The sequence below is a fragment of the Podarcis liolepis genome, assembly GCF_965112155.1.
Source record: "Podarcis liolepis genome assembly, chromosome: 7".
Taxonomy (NCBI): domain Eukaryota; kingdom Metazoa; phylum Chordata; class Lepidosauria; order Squamata; family Lacertidae; genus Podarcis; species Podarcis liolepis.
The window spans coordinates 81,658,428-81,677,439 of record NC_139561.1 but is presented as its reverse complement, the minus strand read 5'-3'; the positions used below and the strand labels follow the sequence as shown (position 1 = coordinate 81,677,439).

At 42.8% G+C, this 19,012-nt stretch overlaps 1 protein-coding gene across 1 annotated transcript; it reads right to left on the bottom strand.

Moving 5' to 3' along the window:
- Positions 1–449: 449 nt before the first annotated feature.
- On the bottom strand, positions 450–18,793 carry LOC310711156 (phospholipase A2 inhibitor gamma subunit B-like; the record flags this gene model as incomplete). Its single annotated transcript, XM_083512624.1, has 6 exons — positions 450–696; positions 1,607–1,753; positions 5,686–5,838; positions 9,578–9,700; positions 10,967–11,027; positions 18,623–18,793. 6 exons carry the CDS (start codon positions 18,791–18,793, stop codon positions 518–520), a joined length of 834 nt encoding a protein of 277 aa, XP_083368750.1. The 3' UTR covers positions 450–517.
- Between the last annotated feature and the right edge of the window lie 219 nt (positions 18,794–19,012).

Genomic DNA, 19,012 nt, shown 5'->3' with positions numbered 1-19,012 from the left:
TGGACCTGAAAGTCTGGCCAGGGATTTCACCCCTGCTCGCTGCCAAAGCTATCTCCCATCTCCAAGCACTACAGTGGTACCTCGGGTTATATACGCTTCAGGTTACATATGCTTCAGGTTACAGATTCCGCTAACCCAGAAATAGTCCCTTGGGTTAAGAACTTTGCTTCAGGATGAGAAGAGAAATCGTGCTCTGGTGGTGCAGCGGCAGCAGCAGCAGCAGCAGGAGACCCCATTAGCTAATGTGGTGCTTCAGGTTAAGAACCGTTTCAGGTTAAGTACGGACCCCAGAATGAATTAAGTACTTAACCTGAGGTACCACTGTATTATTTTCCCCAACAAATGTTGCATTTGGTAAAATAACACAACACACATTATTAACCATATATATTTATTTTTGACATGATTCAATTATTTCATTTGCACATGAAAGTCAAATACAACCTGTCTTTGAGGAGGAGCTTCTAGACTTCTAGAAAGAAAGCCTGGGAGTCCTCAGGATGAGACTATCCCTTCTTCAACCACTAGGCTGTGCGGTGGTGTCTTCTGTGGCATCCTCGTTCATTGCTTCAGTGCACTCTAATTGAGTGATCTTAAATCCTGATGATTCAAGATCAGTCTCCAGCAACCCCTGATTGTATTCACACGTACTACTTGTTGCACAGCCTCGGACAGCGCCCATCAGGATGCTTCCTCCTGTTGGGAAAAAAACCACACACATATTTTTGGAATCCAAAACCCTCTCCCTCAAACAGAAGGGTGGGCAACTTTTTTCAGCCCAAGAGCTGTTTTCCAGTCTGGGTGACCTTCTGGGAGGTCCACAGGCCAATGGAAACATATGTAAAATTAACCTTTACACGGCAGGCTATTTTATACATACATTCAAACTCCCCTCTCTGTCCTCCCTCCAGGTAACCAAGAGTTCAGGGGCAACAATCCAGCCAGGCCAAAGCATACAAGTAGGCTATGAAGTGGGGCTTGTGAGGGGTGTGGCCTAGGGAGAGGAGGTATGGCTAAGTAGGATCCAAAGGGCCAGAGAGAAAGAGTCCAAGAGGAATCCCTTTGGCCCCTGGGCCTGTGGGTCTCCAGCCTGCCCCCCTCCAATTTAAAGTGCAAATTTTAAGATGTATTTTTATTTAACAAAATCTATATACCGCTTGTTTGCAGTAAAAACTGCTAGGGGGTTACAAGAAATATTTATATGAGCAGTTAAAACCATTAAAACATTTAAAACTCATTGGCATGAACAGCAAAAGGGAATAGAGAATGTGCCTATCTGAATGGGTTTTTAAGGTGTTGCTGGGGAAAAAAATGGAATAAACTGGCGCAGGGTTCCAGACAAGAACCGCAGAAATCACTAGTCCCTTCCCTGTATTCTCCTCCTCCTCCCACCTCCCTGTGCACACATCCCTCCTCCTTGGGCTCTTGCCCATCCCACACACTCTGTGAAGGCAACGTGGGTCTCCTAATAAATTTCAGCACCCTTAATAAACAAAGTATCCTAGCGTCTTTTAGGGGAAGCCATGACTGCTCAAAGTGGCATGATACTGCTTTAAATGCATAGTACAGATGGGGCCCTAGCTGCACTCCACCATACAAGACTCACCGAACTTTATGCGACCCCCCATGTAGAAGCATTGATCCTCCTCATTTCTGCAGCTGACGGTCTTCAAGCCCTCGCAATCGTCTGACAAGATGGAGAAGCAACTCGGGCACTTCAGCCCATTGGGCTCCCTCGTCTCACTCTCAGGCACTGGAAAACAATCATCACACCACACCAACATTGCAGTTAGTCAATGTATTTCTTTTGCAGATGCAAACCACAACTTGCTGTATGTGAGGGGTGGGAATTGTACTCCTTCCAAGATGGATGCCTACCACCTTCCAGCACTTCTCCAAGCAGAGTGCTTCAGCCATGCTCCATTCATCCAGGGCTACATTAAGGCATGGTGCAAGAGATTTCTGACAGGGGCCACATTCACAGCATACATTTCAAGCAAAGGGATACCACTTTAAGCAATTGGGCTTAGCACTGAGCAGCATTGGGGGACATTCTGAGAGACAAAATGGCAGCCACAGATGCACACAAACGATGATAAAATTCTACAAAATGGCCCTCTTCCTGAGAGCGGGAAAGAGAAAGAAAGCTCTTAGTATTTTTATCCTTAAAAAATCACTTTTGGAAAACATGTGCTTAGTTTTGGTAAAATCATGATTTCACCTAAGAAAAAATGCCAGCTAATAAGAGCTATTTTTTTGCAGATCTATAGTTCTGTGAAGGGAATAGGAGTTTTCCAATTAACTCTCAACACCCTTAAAAATCTACCACTCCCAGAATTCTTTGTCCTAGTGTTGTTATAGTGTTTACAATAAAAACTTACACAAGGGTGTTGGGAATGCTAAGGAGAACTACAAAGTGGTGCCTCCTCCCACCAAGGAAGGAGGGGTGAGTGAAGGTCTACATCAGGTACACGGGAATGTGAACATCTACATCAGAAACAAGGGTGGGAGGAGACCAGACTTATTTCACACGGGTGTTTGAGGCTAAAATGGAGAGCGTGAGGGCTCTTTGGAGGAAAGAGTAGGGATGTAAGTATCAGAAGCTGCTGCAGGAGAGGGACTGTGAGTAGCATCACGCAAGGAATGTTTCTAGGACTAAGGTAAAACTGTGAAGCTCCCTTATAATTTTTGCTCATGGATGCTGCATGCTGTTCAATTACAGTGGTGCCCCGCAAGACGAATGCCTCGCAAGACGGAAAACTCGCTAGACGAAAGAGTTTTCCGTTTTGGAGGTGCTTCGCAAAGCAGATTTCCTATGGGCTTGCTTCGCAAGACAACAATGTCTTGCGAGTTCCTGCTGGTTTTCCCCCCTCCCCCCCTTTTTCTAAGCCGCTAAGCCGCTTATCAGCTGATCTGATCAGCAGATAAGCGGCTAAAAGCTGCTAAAAGCTGCTAATAGCGCTAATAGCGCTAATCCGCTAATCCGTCAATGGGCCTCCTTCGCAAGACGAAAAAAACGCTAGATGAAGAGAATCACAGAACGGATTCTTTTCGTCTTGTGAGGCACCACTGTAATCTTGTTATTGATACATGGTTTTGGGTTTTGTTGTATCTGCAGTCTTTCTTTTACTATGCTATGTTGTTAAATAATGCAAAGATCCTTTTAGAAAGCCCTGTTCTGTGGCGAAGGCAGGAACCCATGTTGCGGATGTTTGTAGGAGGGCTGGCCAATCCAGAGGTATCATACTGCTTTCTCACTCGCTGGATCATCACCTTGTTGTGGTGAGTTGGTTTGCATGTTCCTATGACTTGAGTGAGCGAAGCCATCGGGAATCTCGTACTCCCAGCAGGGTCACCCAAGGCAGTAAGGTCAAAGGGAAGGAGCTAGAGAAAGAATGATCCCAAAAAGTCCTCAATGGCAGAACAGGTTGATGATTACAAGCGGTATGTTAGAACAGCTGTGAAGACAGATGAAGGCTGCAGCAGATAGGAATTTACCGGTTCATTGTGACTACTCATGCCATCGGAACAGAGCCCTACTGCGAAGATTGTGCCTTGGTCAGCATGCACTGATCTACACACATAAAACAAATTCACACACAGGCGTCTTCCAAAAACCCATCCGAAACCCAAAAAGTCCCATGGCGATTGGCAAATGGTAATGGGGCAGGATCGTGAAATGTGGAAGTCCTTAGTCATGGGCAGTGGATACAGATTCAGTCGTTCTGACTCAAGGAACGAGGCAGTTGAGTAGAAGGAAAAGGAGGCTACACTTTCTTCTGTAACAAGAACATCTGATACATGGGGTAGGCTTAGCTATCAAAAATGATCTTGTGAAGTTCCTGTCAGAAGTCTCTAACGGTAATATTGAGTGACTCTCAACCTCCTAAATAAAGCTCACCAAAAACCAACAGGCTTCCATTATAAGCACTTATGCACCAACACTGGATGCTGATGAAGGCATTAAAGAAAAATTTTACTCTCAGAAACTATAAGAAAAATAAACTCATCCTCCTGGGTGATTTTAATGCAGGGGTTGGGCGAGATTTCGATCTGTGGCCTGGGACTACTGGAAAAGAAGGAATTGAAAACAGCAACAGAACAGAATCTTACTTTTGACAATATATGCAGCGCACAACCTTGTTATTACCAACACACTCTTTTGACAGAAAAATTAATTTTAAACTTCATGGTGGCATCCTTGATCAAACCACTGGCACCTCTTAGACTACGTCATCGTCTGTGCTAAAGATCGCCATGATGTGCTCCTTACCGGAGCTATGACGAGTACCGACAACTGCTGGACAGATCACCGACTAATACACTCCACGGTGGCTATCGAATTATACCTTAACGCCGGCTTCAAGGAAGGAAACCAAGGCACAAAATGAACACTCAAGTCCTTCAAGATCCCATTAAGTGGGATTGCTTCCAAATGACTCTTAAGGAGTCTGCTTTCAGAATTCCCTGATAAGATCAAGGTACACTGGATCAAGCTAAAAACATCCATTATTGCAGCCTGTGAACAAACTATTGGATACCAAGCCAAGAAACAGCAGGACTGGTGTTCTGTTACTCCTATCTTCCTCTGCACCTGAGGGTCTCAGTATGCAATTCATGGTAGCTCACTAAGCCAGCTTTGAGGTTCTTGGTTCAAATCCCAACTCTAGCTTCTGTCTCTTGTTTGAAAAGGATGGTGATACAGGCCTGCGTCAGCAGCTGGTGTACGCCAGGAGCCTAGCCGGGGCTTAAAGATGGAACCTTCGTATTAATTGTTTTAGTGAGGGCCACATTTCCTTCAGGTCAAGCTGCTCAGGGCCACATGCCAGTGGCAGGGCCTGTTGCAAAAGTGACTGGAGCAACAAATGTATTTTTTTAAAAATCTTTTTATTTTTTGCACCACCTGGTTGTTCTCCTCTTTGTGTAGATAGTGTTCCTCTATAGCTTAGTAATTAGGTCGCACTGGAGCCCATTGCATCTAATACATCTTTCTTAGCATTTGCTTTAACCTGAAGATATTAATTCCCTGAATGCAAACTTAAAAGAAATCAGTTCCTTCCCATACAAGAAGGACAGAGGCCTGTCCCACTAAAAATATCTCTACAAGTGCAAATGCATCAAAGAAAATGGGTCACTCTAGGTTTGGGGGCTAGAATTCTGGGAAACCAAGGAACCAGTGAAGTGTAGTGGTTAGAGGGTTGGACTAGAATCTAGGAGATCAGGGTTCAAATTCTACTGTAGCCCTGACACTTGCTGAGTGGCCTGGGGCCAGGAACCATCTCTCAGTGTAACCTATTTCACTGTATATTTTGAGGCTAAAATGGTGAGCGGGAGCTCAAGCGTTTTGGAGGAAAGCATAGGATGTAAATACCAGAAGCTGCTGCAGGAGAGGAACTGTGCGTAACATTATGGGAGGGGTGTTTCTAGGACTAAGGTAAAACTGTGATGCCCCCTTGTAATTTTTGCTAATAGATGCTGCATGTTGTTCTAATAATCTTCTTATTGTGATTCTGGGTTTTGTTCTATTAGTTCCCCCCACCCCCATACTATGGCTCCAATGCTTCCCTGCTTGTTCCCTCTGTCAGTGGCTCCTCCCTGGATACTGCCAAAAAGTTGTTTGTCTTTCTTTGACCTCTGTCATTACTTGAGTTTTTAGAGATCATCTTTCCTGATGATGATACTTACTTTCAGGAGGTCCGCTGTTGCACATATCTGTCTTGCAGCAGGAGAGCTTGCTGCGCAAGTATATTGATGAGGTTATGGAGACACTGGAATAGTTTGCATCACACAACTCTGTATTGATGCAGGACTTGAGAACCATTGTTGACCCCAAAAGTGCTATAAAAGAAAGAATTGGAAAAGGGAATAACTAGACCTGGAGATAGGGCTGGTCCACCCATGAGGCAAGGATTGACGATCACCTTATGTGGCAGGATCCAGAGGGGCAGGTGATCTGACCACCAAGAAAAGTATTGCCTAATGCTGCTGCCTTTGAAGCTGTGGTGTGATCCTTGGAGGCAAGATCTGCCACCTCCTCGTCAGTTCCTCTCCCCCATTTGAGCCACCCCATGTCTCTGTTTTTCGATGCAGGGACCTTGGAGCTCAATCCTTTTCTTTTTTAATATAATGTTTATTGAAATTTCTTTTTTCCTTTATAACAACCAAATAAAATTTCCTCATCACATATATGTTTGCTCAAATTGAGCATTGACCTCCTCCCATCCCCCTCCCTGACTTCCATATGCAATCACTTTTATCTTCTCATTTCTAAATCACCCTGTTTACTTACCTCCATACTTAAAAGACTTACTTCTAATATTTATATACAGGTATCAAATCATAACCTAACAAAATATTTTAAATCAATCCTGTAAATGTTTTAAAATGTTTGTAATGTTCATTCATATATTGTACAAATTTACTCCAGTCCTTTTCAAACACTTTGTCTCGCTGGTTTCGGATTTCTCCCGTCAGTCTCGCCAGCTCGGCGTATTCAATCATCTTTGTCATTCTTCCAACGTTGGAAGTTCCTGCTGCTTCCATTTCTGGGCTAATATATCCCTTCTGCCGTGGTAGCATACATAAATATATTTATGTCTTTTGGGGAATTTTTTCACCTATTATCTCTAATAAAAAAGCCTCTAGGTTTTTTTTACTAAAATTATTATTGAAAATCTTTTTCAGTTCATTATATATCACATCCCAGTAAGCTTTAATCTTAGGACACATCCACCACATATGGAAGAAGTTCCCTTCCCTCTCCTTACATTTCCAACATTTCCAATATACCTTATCTTGAGCTCTATGCATTTTAGCAAATACCACCTCGGAGGCTCCGTCCGCCTCGCTGGTGCCCGTGCAGGAACACTGCCTCTTTCCTTGTGGAGTGCTCATTTGCAAAGCTCAGGTTGCAAAGCCACCCTACCTATCCCTTGCAGGGCTGCCTGCACTGCTTGGCTGCCTTCGACTGGCAGAGTGGGCTCCGTCTTTCCTCCTGTGCTGAAAAAGGCAGCCAGGTGGCAGCCAAGAGCCTGCACTCCACCCAGGCACTTGCAGCTGGGGAGGGGGAGCACTTTAACTGAGTCCCCGACCCACTATTGGCTCATGTGAGCCATTGGTGATTTGGGGTTTCTGCAAAATTGCTTGGCTGAGGCGAGGGTAGTGGTGTGCTCTTAACCCAAGCAGTTTAAGGAGGGAGGGAGGGAGGAATAACCTTTATAAGCCTCATCATGTAGCTTGTTTCTCCCACTGCTGGTACCAGAGACAGACCATGATGGTGATTTCACTCAGCGATAGATCTTTAATGAAACTGCCACCCGTCCTGAGTCCCTCTGCCTCCAGTTCCAGGCTGCAGCTTGTTTTATTTTTCCTCAGTGTGCTGCTTGCTGGAGGCAGAGGGACTCAGGATAGGCAGGGTTTTCCCCACCGATTTACTACTGAGTGAAGCTGTCATCACGGTCTGCCCCTCATACCGGTCCTGGGGCGAAATATCAATAAATCGCCCAGGCCAAATCTTCAGTCACCCTTTCTTCTGGGTCTGCAGGGTGGGGAACATTTTATGGTTTGCCTCAGGTATCCAGTTGTCTTGAGCAGGCCCTGCTTGGAGCAGAAAGAGATTTATCCAGTTATATCTATTTGTTGTATGTGAGTCAGGAATGGAGAACATTTGGCTGTCCAGAGGTTTCTACCACCCTTCTCCTTACTGAATGGGATCAGTTCAGGAGGCTTCATGGGAAGGGATTCATCAATGAAATAAGTTTTGTGGCTGCCCAGGTAACTGGACAGGGTGGATTAAAATCAATTATTATTTTTTAAAAAATCAAAATAATCAGATTTTTAAATTTAAATCAGAATTTTTAAAATTTAAATTGGACTTTTAAAATTTAAAATGTTTTTTTTTTATATAAAAAAATGCTGTTGGTGGAAAAATCTTTCTAAAGATAGTTTTCTATTTAAGTTACATTATAGTCCAAAGGCTATCCTCATCAGGAAATAAGGATTTGTTTTAAGTTTTTCATGTGTGCTATAACTGCTTCCAAGGTATTTCTTTAAAAATCATTTAACCACATCATTTAACAAACATGGATACATATGCTATAATGCTATTGTTTTAGTTAAATAAATTGTATAGATTGTTACTAATGAAATGATTATTTTTCTCCTTTCAGTAAAGTACAGCAGAAAAGTTATCCAAATATAGTTAATTTATTAAACCTCACAAAAATTTCATAATTATCTGTGAATGTATTTCTAATAGTATAACCAAATCAGTAATTTTTGATATAACTGTAAAAACTACTCTGAAAATTTATTATTCCAAAAACGAAACCTTCATCTCATTGTAAATATTAAGTCTTAATGACTAGTGATTTAAATCATGATTGAAATTGATTTGATTGAAATAAATCCACCCTGTAACTGGACCAATGAGAGTCGATGCTGGAGCTAATAAAGGGAGCATTTACCACAGGCAATTAGGAAAGGGCAATATGTCAGTGTCAGTTTCTCTTGGTTTCTTATTTTAAGTTCATTTCTCCACATTTTCATATCAGTTTCCAACTCTCACCCCCATCAACATTTCGTGTGAATGTTATTTTCACTCTTAGGCCCTATGTGCAGGGTCATAATGATTTAAGCAGTTATGGTTTCCCCCGTGGGGGTGGGGTGGGGGTGGGATATTTGTTGACCATATTGGCTGTGAATCCTGGCGGACTAGCTCTCTGCCTTTCATGTCATTTTTCACTTGGCCTGGGAGATAGGAACAACACAGACTGACTCCAACTACAAAAGCTGAGGCTGCTGAACCGACACTTGGGTTGGGGCAGGGGTCTGCAACCCGCGGCTCCGGAGCCGCATGTGGCTCTTTTACACCTTTGCCGTGGTTCCGGGGCGGATACTAGCGAGGGGAGGAGGCGCATTGTGCGCTCCGACACTCCCTACTGTGGCGGGCGCTGTACTGGCTGTAACGTCGCATGGGGCAGTGCGTGCGTTAGTCACGCACCGTTCCGACGTCACCTTCCTGCCCGCTGTCAGATCGCGGCTCTGGAGATATATTTGTTTTAAATGTCGCAATGGTTTTGCGGCTCCCAGTTGTTTTTTTCTTCGGAAACGGGTCCAAGTGGCTCTTTTTGTCTTAAAGGTTGCAGACCCCTGGGTTGGGGTATTGTTTGGCTTGTTTTGTTGCTGTTACTGATATCCATCTTTTCTATCTTTATTTTTAGCTCTTCTTATGAATTAGGTGATTGTTGCTTGATTTTGTTGTAGGTTCTTATATGCACACTTTACCCAAGTATGTGCATTTGTCTATTGATTACATGGCTGAACAACTGAATTGCAAAAATGGAAGAAGGGCAGATTCTGAAGGATGGCTTTGTTTTGCTCTGCCAATTGAGTAAATGTACCTTTAAATATGAACTGACTTTAATTTCTTCCTTGCTCCTACAGGCAATGCATAACCTAGAACACTACTTTATGAAAAGTCATGTTCCGTGGCTTGTGGCTAAGATATGGCCTTTGAAAGTGAGTCAGGGGGTGTACGTTTTGGTGATCAAAGAGGTTGAAAGTTCTTCTCACTTACACAGTTTACCAACTCCAGGGGAAGAGAAGCAGGACTGGTCACTGGAGTCGTCACACTCCTCAATGGTGGCATTTTTGCAATCTTTTCCTTCATTGAAACAAGACTCACATGTCAGAGATGCCACTGCAGACAGGGGGAAAATGGGTTTAGAAAACTTTAGTAACTGTGTAGGAGGAATAGGTCTGTGTCAAGGTACATGAACACAACACTTTCTGCTCCAAACACCATCTTGCGAGTGACAGCAAAGGCTTCGATAGCTTCAAAAGTGGACTGGATAAATTCATGTTTACCATCCTCTATTGATATATTTTTTCCTGCAACATTGGAGGCACTATTTGTCTGAATACTTGTTACTGGGAACTGCAGAAAGGGAGCTGTTGCACTCAGATCTTTCTTACGGGCTTCCCATAGGACCCATGGCAAGAACAAGAGGCTAGATTAGATGGACCATTGTTCATCTACATTATGCTTCCTATATATATTCCTTCAGTAGATCTTAAACTCTGTGAATAGGGGTGGGCCTTGTATAGACCAGAGAATGATTGTCCAAGATGGCTCCTGCAGGCTGAGGGAGAGGACCAGTAGAGAAGGTGTGGGGAAACCTTTAACCCTCCCGAAGTTGTTGCACTACAACTCCCATCAGCACCAGCAAACATGACTGACTCTGGTAAGCACATCTGGTACCCCTGGAACCTGACTCCACTCAGAGATTGGGGTGGTGTGTAACACCAGCAAACTAAAAGATTGCATGGAGTGCGGCAGAATAATTCCGCTCCGAAATAAAAGGTTAACAACTTTGGTTGGCCCTTTGGTCAGCCCCCACGGCTTTTCTCTTCATCAAATCTGGCCCTCTTTGAAAAAAGTTTGGACACCACTGCTTTAAATTTAAGCTAGGATTCTGGTTTATTGAAGAGTGAACTACTGCCTCTTTTGCTCCCCCAATGTACTTGGGGATGCTACACCTCTGTATGCATTTGGTAAAATAAATATTATTGAGAACAAAGTTTTAGGAGGAAAGGGCAGTATTTGAGTGGACGATGAGGGAAGTAGACAGGAAAAAAGTTCAAGAAACATACTCTTTGTTGTAGATGAAACCTAGGATTCTGGTTTATCCAAGAGTGGGCAACTGCCCCCATTGCTCCCCCAATGGACTTGGGGATACTGCACCTCTCAGTATGTATTTGGTTAAATAAAAACAAATATAAACATTGGGAATAAACTATCTATGATTGAGGAGCCCTTGTAGCTTGACCATATGCTTTATTCCTCTCCCTTTCAAAGGAAGCACAAGTCCTTGTTCCTTTCTCATCCTGCTTTAATGGCTGATGCCCCCCCTTAATTCCTTCCTGGAAACATGATGAACTGCCCAGCAGCTGTGGTTCTGCTCACCTGGATTCAGAAGGGTCAAGAGGAGGCAGGAGATCAGGAGTGTCTTCATCATTCTAGAGAGCTCAAGAGCCAAGAAGGAGTTCGAGAACAGCACTGGGCTGAGCAAGGAACCTTGAGGCTTAGTGGGAGGAATTTATAGAGGATTGCAAAGAGCACTTTGCCAGCACCCAGGAACAATGGATTCAGGGCAGTGCAACAAATTGCCAGAATTCTAATTGTGCTATACCATAATATAAAGCACAGTGTTGAAAAGCAATTAAATCTCTTCCCCCTTCCAATAACTCCAAGGACACGTCCCTCCTAATCTGTGCCAGCGTCAGTTTCACCATCCTGGATGTGGGGAAAGAAGTCCCATCAGGTTACAGCACTGAAATTGGATTAGGTTTCTGGAAGCCAAGGCAGTTTCCCTGACAGCATGAACTTTTTTTGAAAGGGGGACAAATGTCTGTCCACAGTTTCCTTTTTGGTATAGTAATAAAATGCACGGTGACTCAGATCTCCTCATTTCCATTAAATGCAGTTGCATTTGGGGTAAATCAATCTCTTCCCCCTTCCCAGGGCTCCAAGGACATGTCCCCCCTTTAACCTGTGGCACCGTCAATTTCACCACCCAGGAAGTGAAGCCCCATCAGGTGACACCAGAATTCAAAGCTCAGCAGTGAAATTGGATTAGATTTCCAGAAGTCCAGGCAATTTTGCCAGATTTCTCTGATAGTCAGAATCACAAATTTATTTATTTTTTGTAAGGGGAGACAAGTGTCTTTCCAGTTTCCATTGTTGTACAGTAATAAAATGCACAGTGACTCATGATCTAGATTTCTTCTGTCCCATTAAATGCACTTATTTTGGGGTTAAAGTATTGGTCCACTTGTTCTTTAAAATAAATTGGTTACAGACTTCCGGTCGGCGCCAGCGATCAATGGCGGATTTCCCTCCAAGCTCCGGAGGGAGTCTGCTCCGCGAGTTCGGGTCTGACCGCTACGGCGAAGCGGGGACCCACAAAAATCACAGGCGCGGAAGCCTGTGAGCAAGGAGACTCTGCGGGCACCTTTGCACCCCCCCAAACCGCGATGGAGCCTTTTTAAATGCTCCGGAGCGGCTGCGGGTGTGTGGCGCGGTGCTGAGAGTCGTCACCCAAGCCTGTGGAGCGAAGCCACGTCGCCATTGTCGGAGAGTGCTGATTCCTTTCTGAAATTTGGACTGAAAAGAACTACCCGTGAGTAGGATTTAAAGATCTATTGGAATTTAAAGTTAATTTAAAGATGATTTGGCCGGAAACAGGAAAGGCATAAAATAAGGAAGTCTGCCTTTCCGGACTGCAGAAAGTACAAAGCAAAGAAAGTGCAAAGCTGTAATTTGAGAAGGATTATTCGGAAAACAAGTGAACTTGACATTAGAATTGAAATCCCCCTCTTACATGCAGCAGCAGAGGGGGGGGGAGGTGGACTTTTGATACCTGCATGAAAAGGAACCATCGGAAAAATTTTATCCGCTGTTTCAAAGCCCTGGGAACGGTCTGCCTGGATAGGGAAGCCTAATAGAGAACTGTCACTTTGTTAAGATTTTGTGAAAGATACTTAATTACTGGACTCTTAAGTTTTTGAAACATATCTGGGAACTGTTATAATAGACCCTTTTGGAGACATTGAGGACTTTTTTAAAGAGACATTTTGTTGTAAAAGTTTTGGAGATCTGTCCCCCTAGAGGATATTGTTGAAACAGTTGCAAAGTGGACTACAATAGTTAAGTCATTGGAAACTTCCATTTGAAAACAATCTACAGATGTGGGAACGACCTTGGCTGGGAGTGAGAGTGTTATGGCAGATGAGAGAACTACTAGATCCGGCAAACATTATAAGATTAAAACTTCACACCAGTGAAGAGCCTCGGTCTCAGGCACAGTAACAGCTGCAACTGGACAGACAAAAACAATAATTATGTCATCTGACCCTGTGGCACAAGCTCTCTGCAAAATAAACGAGTCTTTGGAATTTTTGACAAAACAAGCTGCGGAATCTAGTAAACAATTGGCAGAGGTCTCAGCAAAACTTGACCTGAATACGAAAAGCATTAATGATCTGGGGAAGAAGGTGAATTCAAATACTCAGACTATTGAAAAATTATTAGAAGAATCAGCCACAACTTGAAAGATTGCAGAAGAAGCTACGGTTACTGCAGATGCTACCCAGGAAAAGATAACGCCAGTCTTCAAAAAGTTAGAAGATCATGAGTTGGCTTTGTCTATGCTTGAATTGCAAAGAAAAGAGGGAATTTGAGAATAAGAGCGGTGCCGGAAAGTGAGAAGGATAACTTGGTGGACTTCCTTACAAAAGATTTTTTGGACTTTTGGCAACAGGAGCTAGAGAAGGAAGAATTTAAGAAAGTGGCTGCTTTTAGATTGGGCAGAAGACAAAACAGAAAGAAGCCAAGGGACTGTCTGATAACTTTAAGATCAAAAGAAGAGACAAAATATTGAAACTGCATTTTCAAAGAACTTTGGAAATTGAAAATTCCTTTGTGGAGATCTTTAAGGACATGCCTAAGTATATTTTGGATGCAAGAACTTACTACAAAGACCTGGTTGACCTACTGAGAAAGAACAGAATACCCTTCAGGTGGGAATTTCCTCAAGGCCTATCTTTTAAATACAAGGGAAGGAAAACAAGAATAAAATCAGTGAGTGACAAGGATCAATTTCTACGAGACAACGGAGAAGATCTTCTGAAAGAAGTGGTTGAAGCGGAACCAACCCCAGCAGTAAAGGAAATAACAGACATTCTAAATTTATCATTTGGACTGAAACCGCCGACGGACGACAAACAACTACTCGGAGCAGTAGGAGGGGAAAGTAAATAACGGCAAGATGGCTCTGCAACTTCTAAGCTGGAATTGTAACGGTTTGAACCTTCCGCGAAAGAGGGAAAAAGTGTTTCATATATTGAAAAAAGAACAATTGGACTTGATTTGTTTACAAGAAACACATGTGACGAGGTTACACAGAAAATTACTTATTAATAAAAAATTAGGACAAGAATTTATCTCCTCTGATAAAGTCAAGAAAAGAGGAGTTGTGATTTATGCAAAAGAAAAATTAGTACCGAAATTGATGTTTAAAGATGAAGAAGGAAGATTTTTGGCAATTGAAATTCAAGTACAAGGAGAAAAATTTCTGATTGTGGGAATTTATGCACCAAATGAGGGGAAATCTGAATTCTTTAAGAAGTTGCATGAGACCTTACTGGATTATTTGGATTACAACTTAATTTTGATGGGGGACATGAACGGAGTAGTATCTACAAATATGGACAAAGCACAGAGACTGGTAGTCTCTAAAGATGGAAGACTACCAAAGACTTTCTTTGAAATGACTGAAAACATGGACTTGATTGATATTTGGAGAGCAAAGAACCCTCTCTCGAGAGAGGGAACTTTCTTTTCTGAAGCTATGATGACATGGACTAGAATTGACCATATATGGGTTACTAGTGGGATGGCACCAAAGATAAAGAGAGTGGAAATCTGCCCAAAAACGTGCTCCGACCATAATGCTGTAAAGATGGAGATGAAGTTAACAACAGCTGGTTCCTTCAGATGGAGGATGAATGACACCTTATTTAGAGACGAAGAGGTTTACAAAAAGGCCCCAAAAACTTTGAGAGACTATTTTGAAATAAATTTGAAGACAGATGTTGAAAAAAGAGTAATCTGGGACGCAAGTAAAGCTGTTATGCAAGGATTTTTGATACAACAAAATACAATAAAGAAGAGAAGCCAAAATGAGAAAAAGGATAATGTCAGGGAACTGACATCAGAGGCATGGGAGAAGGAGAGGGTCTCTGATTCTGCAGGAGAAGGTCCCAGCGCTAGGGGGAGACTCAGCTGGGAAGAAGGAGAAGGGAATAAGTGTAACACCAGGGATCCAGGAGAGCAACGGGACAGGGAGGTGCAGGGGCTCCAGGACTCTTCGTTGGAAGTTAGTGAGGAGAGCCCAGGCACCCCACTGCCCACGCCCACCCTGCGCAGGAGACTACCGCGCAGTGAGAGGCGGAGACGCTTGGGCGTCAAACAGCTCTTATGTTGGCAGCGCTTTAAGAAACGCCCACAGACAGATTCTACGAGTGACTAAGGGCAGCCACGCTGAGATGGGCTGTGCAGTCCGGAGGGTTTAACCAGGCAATCCAATGCTCAAACAGGGCAGGATTACGCACGAGTAACTCCCAACCACTACAGATAAGATTTTGGAAAAGATAAAAGAAGGAGAAAAGAAGCTAAGATCTAAACCAAAGTCCCAAGGGATTTTGAGAGAAATCAAGTTATATCAGACACAATATATGGAATTGATGAATCAAGAAATAGAATGGAAGATTAAACAAATGAGACAAAGGACATTTGAATCTGCAGATAAATGTGGTAAACTCCTGGCTTGGCAATTGAAGAAAAGGCAAAAATTAAATACGGTTACAAGCTTAGAGGTTGAAGGAAAGAACATTTATAAGCCAAATGAGATTAGAAACTGCTTCCAGAGTTATTTTAAAAAACTATACTCGCAAGGGCCGCAGAAAGAAGGGGACATAGATGAGTTTCTAAAGAAATATGGATTACAAAAAATTTCTCATCAAAGTAAAATAGATCTGAATCAGAAAATAACTGAACAAGAGATAGAAGGTGCCATTCAAAATATGCAACTGGGCAAATCTCCAGGACCAGATGGGCTGACTTCCAGATATTACAAAGCCTTGAAGGAGTGGTTATTACAACCTCTGAAGGAAGTCTGCAATGAAATTTTAGAGGGGGAAAAAGCACCAGAACTGTGGAAAGAAGCTTATATCACACTCATACCGAAAACAGAGACTGAAAAGACTCAGCTTAAGAACTACCACCCTATATCATTACTCAATGTGGATTACAAAATTTTTGCAGACATTTTGGCAAAAAGATTGAAAAAAGTATTGGTGGAAGAGATTCATAAGGACCAAGCGGGCTTTCTCCCAAGAAGACATTTGTCAGATAACGTGAGGAATATAATAGACATTTTGGAATTATTAGAAGTGAACATAAACACTAAAGCAGTACTGATATTTGTGGATGCGGAGAAAGCCTTTGACAATATCTCTTGGAGTTTTATGAAGAAGAATCTACATGGGATGGGGGTAGGCCAAGGATTTGAGAATGGTATGGGTGCAATATATTCAGAACAAAAGGCTAAATTAATCGTAAATAATGTGATAACGGAAGAATTTAAAATAGAAAAAGGGACACGACAGGGGTGCCCAATTTCCCCATTACTTTTTATATCAGTCCTGGAGGTTTTGCTAAATATGATTAGGAGAGACCAGCTGGTTAAAGGGGTACAGGTCGGAGCTAAACAGTACAAATTGAGGGCCTTCGCAGATGACTTGGTACTTACTTTACAAGAGCCAGAAACTAGTATGAAAAGGGTTTTAGAATTAATTCAAGAATTTGGTCAAGTTGCAGGATTTAAGTTGAATAAACAAAAAACCAAGGTATTGGAGAAAAATTTAACAGTTACTGAAAGGGAGAGGTTCCAGAATGAAACAGGGTTAATTGTGGTTAAGAAGGTGAAATACTTGGGGATTAATATGACATCTAAGAATGTGAATTTATTTAAAGACAATTATGAGAAATGTTGGGCAGAGGTAAAAAAAAAGATCTAGAAATATGGTCAAGTTTGAAGCTTTCCTTGTTAGGCCGAATCGCTGTTATTAAGATGAATGTATTGCCGAGAATGTTGTTCTTATTCCAAACATTGCAAATTGTGGACAAGATGGATTGCTTCAAGAGGTGGCAGAAAGATATCTCGAAGTTTGTCTGGCAGGGCAAAAAACCCAGAATAAAATTTAAAATTTTAACTGATGCAAAGGAAAGAGGGGGGTTTGCCCTGCCGGACTTAAAACTGTACTATGAATTGGCAGCTTTCTGCTGGATGAAAGATTGGCTACTTCTGGAGAATACAGATATTTTGGACTTGGAAGGTTTTAATAATGTATTCGGATGGCATGCATATATATGGTATGACAAGGTTAAAGCTCATAAAGCTTTTAAAAATCATATTGTCAGGAAAGCATTATATAATGTTTGGATTAGATACAAGGATTTGCTGGAAAATAAAACCCCAAGTTGGTTGTCGCCAATGGAGGCAAAAGCCGTGAAAAAGCTCAATATGGAGGCCAAATGGCCAAAATATTGGGAAATTTTGGAACAAGAGGGAGATAAACTGAAATTACAGAGTTATGAGAAATTGAAGTTTAAAGTACGAGATTGGCTCCATTATTACCAAATAATGGAGGTTTACAAACTGGACAGGAAAATTGGCTTCCAGGTGGAGAAATCAAAATTAGAAACAGAATTGTTAGAACCCAATACTAAGAATCTGTCAAGAATGTACAACTTGTTGCTGAAATGGAATACACAAGATGAAACAGTTAAATCAGTCATGATTAAGTGGGCACAAGACATTGGTCATAACATTATGTTTGCTGACTGGGAACAGTTGTGGACCACCAGTATAAAATTTACGGCATGTAATGCCTTAAGAGAGAATATTATGAAAATGATTTATAGGTGGTACATGACCCCAGTCAAGCTTGCAAAAATCTATCATTTGCCTGATAATAAGTGTTGGAAATGTAAAGAAACTGAAGGTACGTTTTTTCACCTTTGGTGGACGTGCCCGAAGATTAAGGCTTTCTGGGAAATGATTCACAATTTCTTTCTAAAATCACCAAGCTGTTCATTTGGCTGAGTAAGGGAAGCCAAAGGAGAGAGAAAATTGGGAAACTATGGAGGCCTTGAGTGATCTATACCAGGAGTGGGGAATCGCTGACCTGGGGGCCAAATGCAGCCACTGCATGCCCCTCCACAGGGCCTAGGAGATGGGGGGGGGGAGGTAGTACTGTTAGGATATTTCCGTTCCACCTTAAAAAGGGGGCAGGTTGTTGTGTCACAGCCTGCGCACTTCTGGCTCACAGGAAGTTTCTGTTTTTGTATATAGCTGTTGTTTTTCTCTCTTTGCCTGGACACGCAGGCAGGCAGTCATGTTTATCTTTGTTCTGACCAACACTGAATAAAGTTGTAAATATGCTCTCCTGAGTGCATCTTTCGTTGTGCGAACTCTGCAAAGGGCGTGCACCAGTCCTTGGAATGTGGACAGCTGTTTCTGAGGCTTGTGTCGCTAATTGACTGATACTGTTCTACAGGAGATTGATGGATCATCCAGAATCGATGTGGAGGCATGATGGCCTTTGTCTCCCTGGCAGTATCCCAACAACAGGTTATGGGCCCAGATTCACGGCACTTACAGGAGAGTAAGACTGCAAAGACTGTGAGGTATGTGGGGAAAAGCGAAAGCAAGGCTTTTCTGCTGCCGCGGCATAGTCTTTGAAGTCCGGCAGGCTAATTAGCCTGGGAGACGAGCCAAGCAGGCCTCAAGATTTATGAGTTGCCGAGATAAGGATGCAGAAGACTCACGGCTCAAGTAAAGAGCCGTTCTTCTGTTTGGGATCACAAGGGGGACATCAGAAAATGTTTGCCTATATTGTGTAAAGACTAGCATTTATATTTTTGTAAGACTACATAGAATGCCATGAGGCCTCTTCCTCCCTCTGCTTCCTCTTCTGTCATCATGCCCCTGCTTACTTGTCCCCATGGAAACAGAGAGTTGGCGCTGAAGTCCTGGTGAAAGATAGCGTGACTGGGCATGGTGAGAGGTGAATGAGAAGGCGGACTTTCCTTGCCTCTCCTGTGGATGATGTGCTCTGCTCTGTGAGGGGACTGCCACCCGCCTGTGAAGTGTGGGATATTTACCATGCAGCGAAACCAACAGTGCATGTTTGCTAGATAGGCAAATGACAGGAGCTGAAGCCCTCTGTGTGTTTTCCTGTATGGTTCCTAGAAGGAACTCTGAAAGACACTCCCACTGTGCCCCGTTTGTTGAGGGTGTGGGCACTTCCTCTTCCTTTTTGCTCTCTCATCATCATTCTTCCAGCAATGTAGAACCATGTGCTTGTCTGAGCTCCAAAGCTCAGA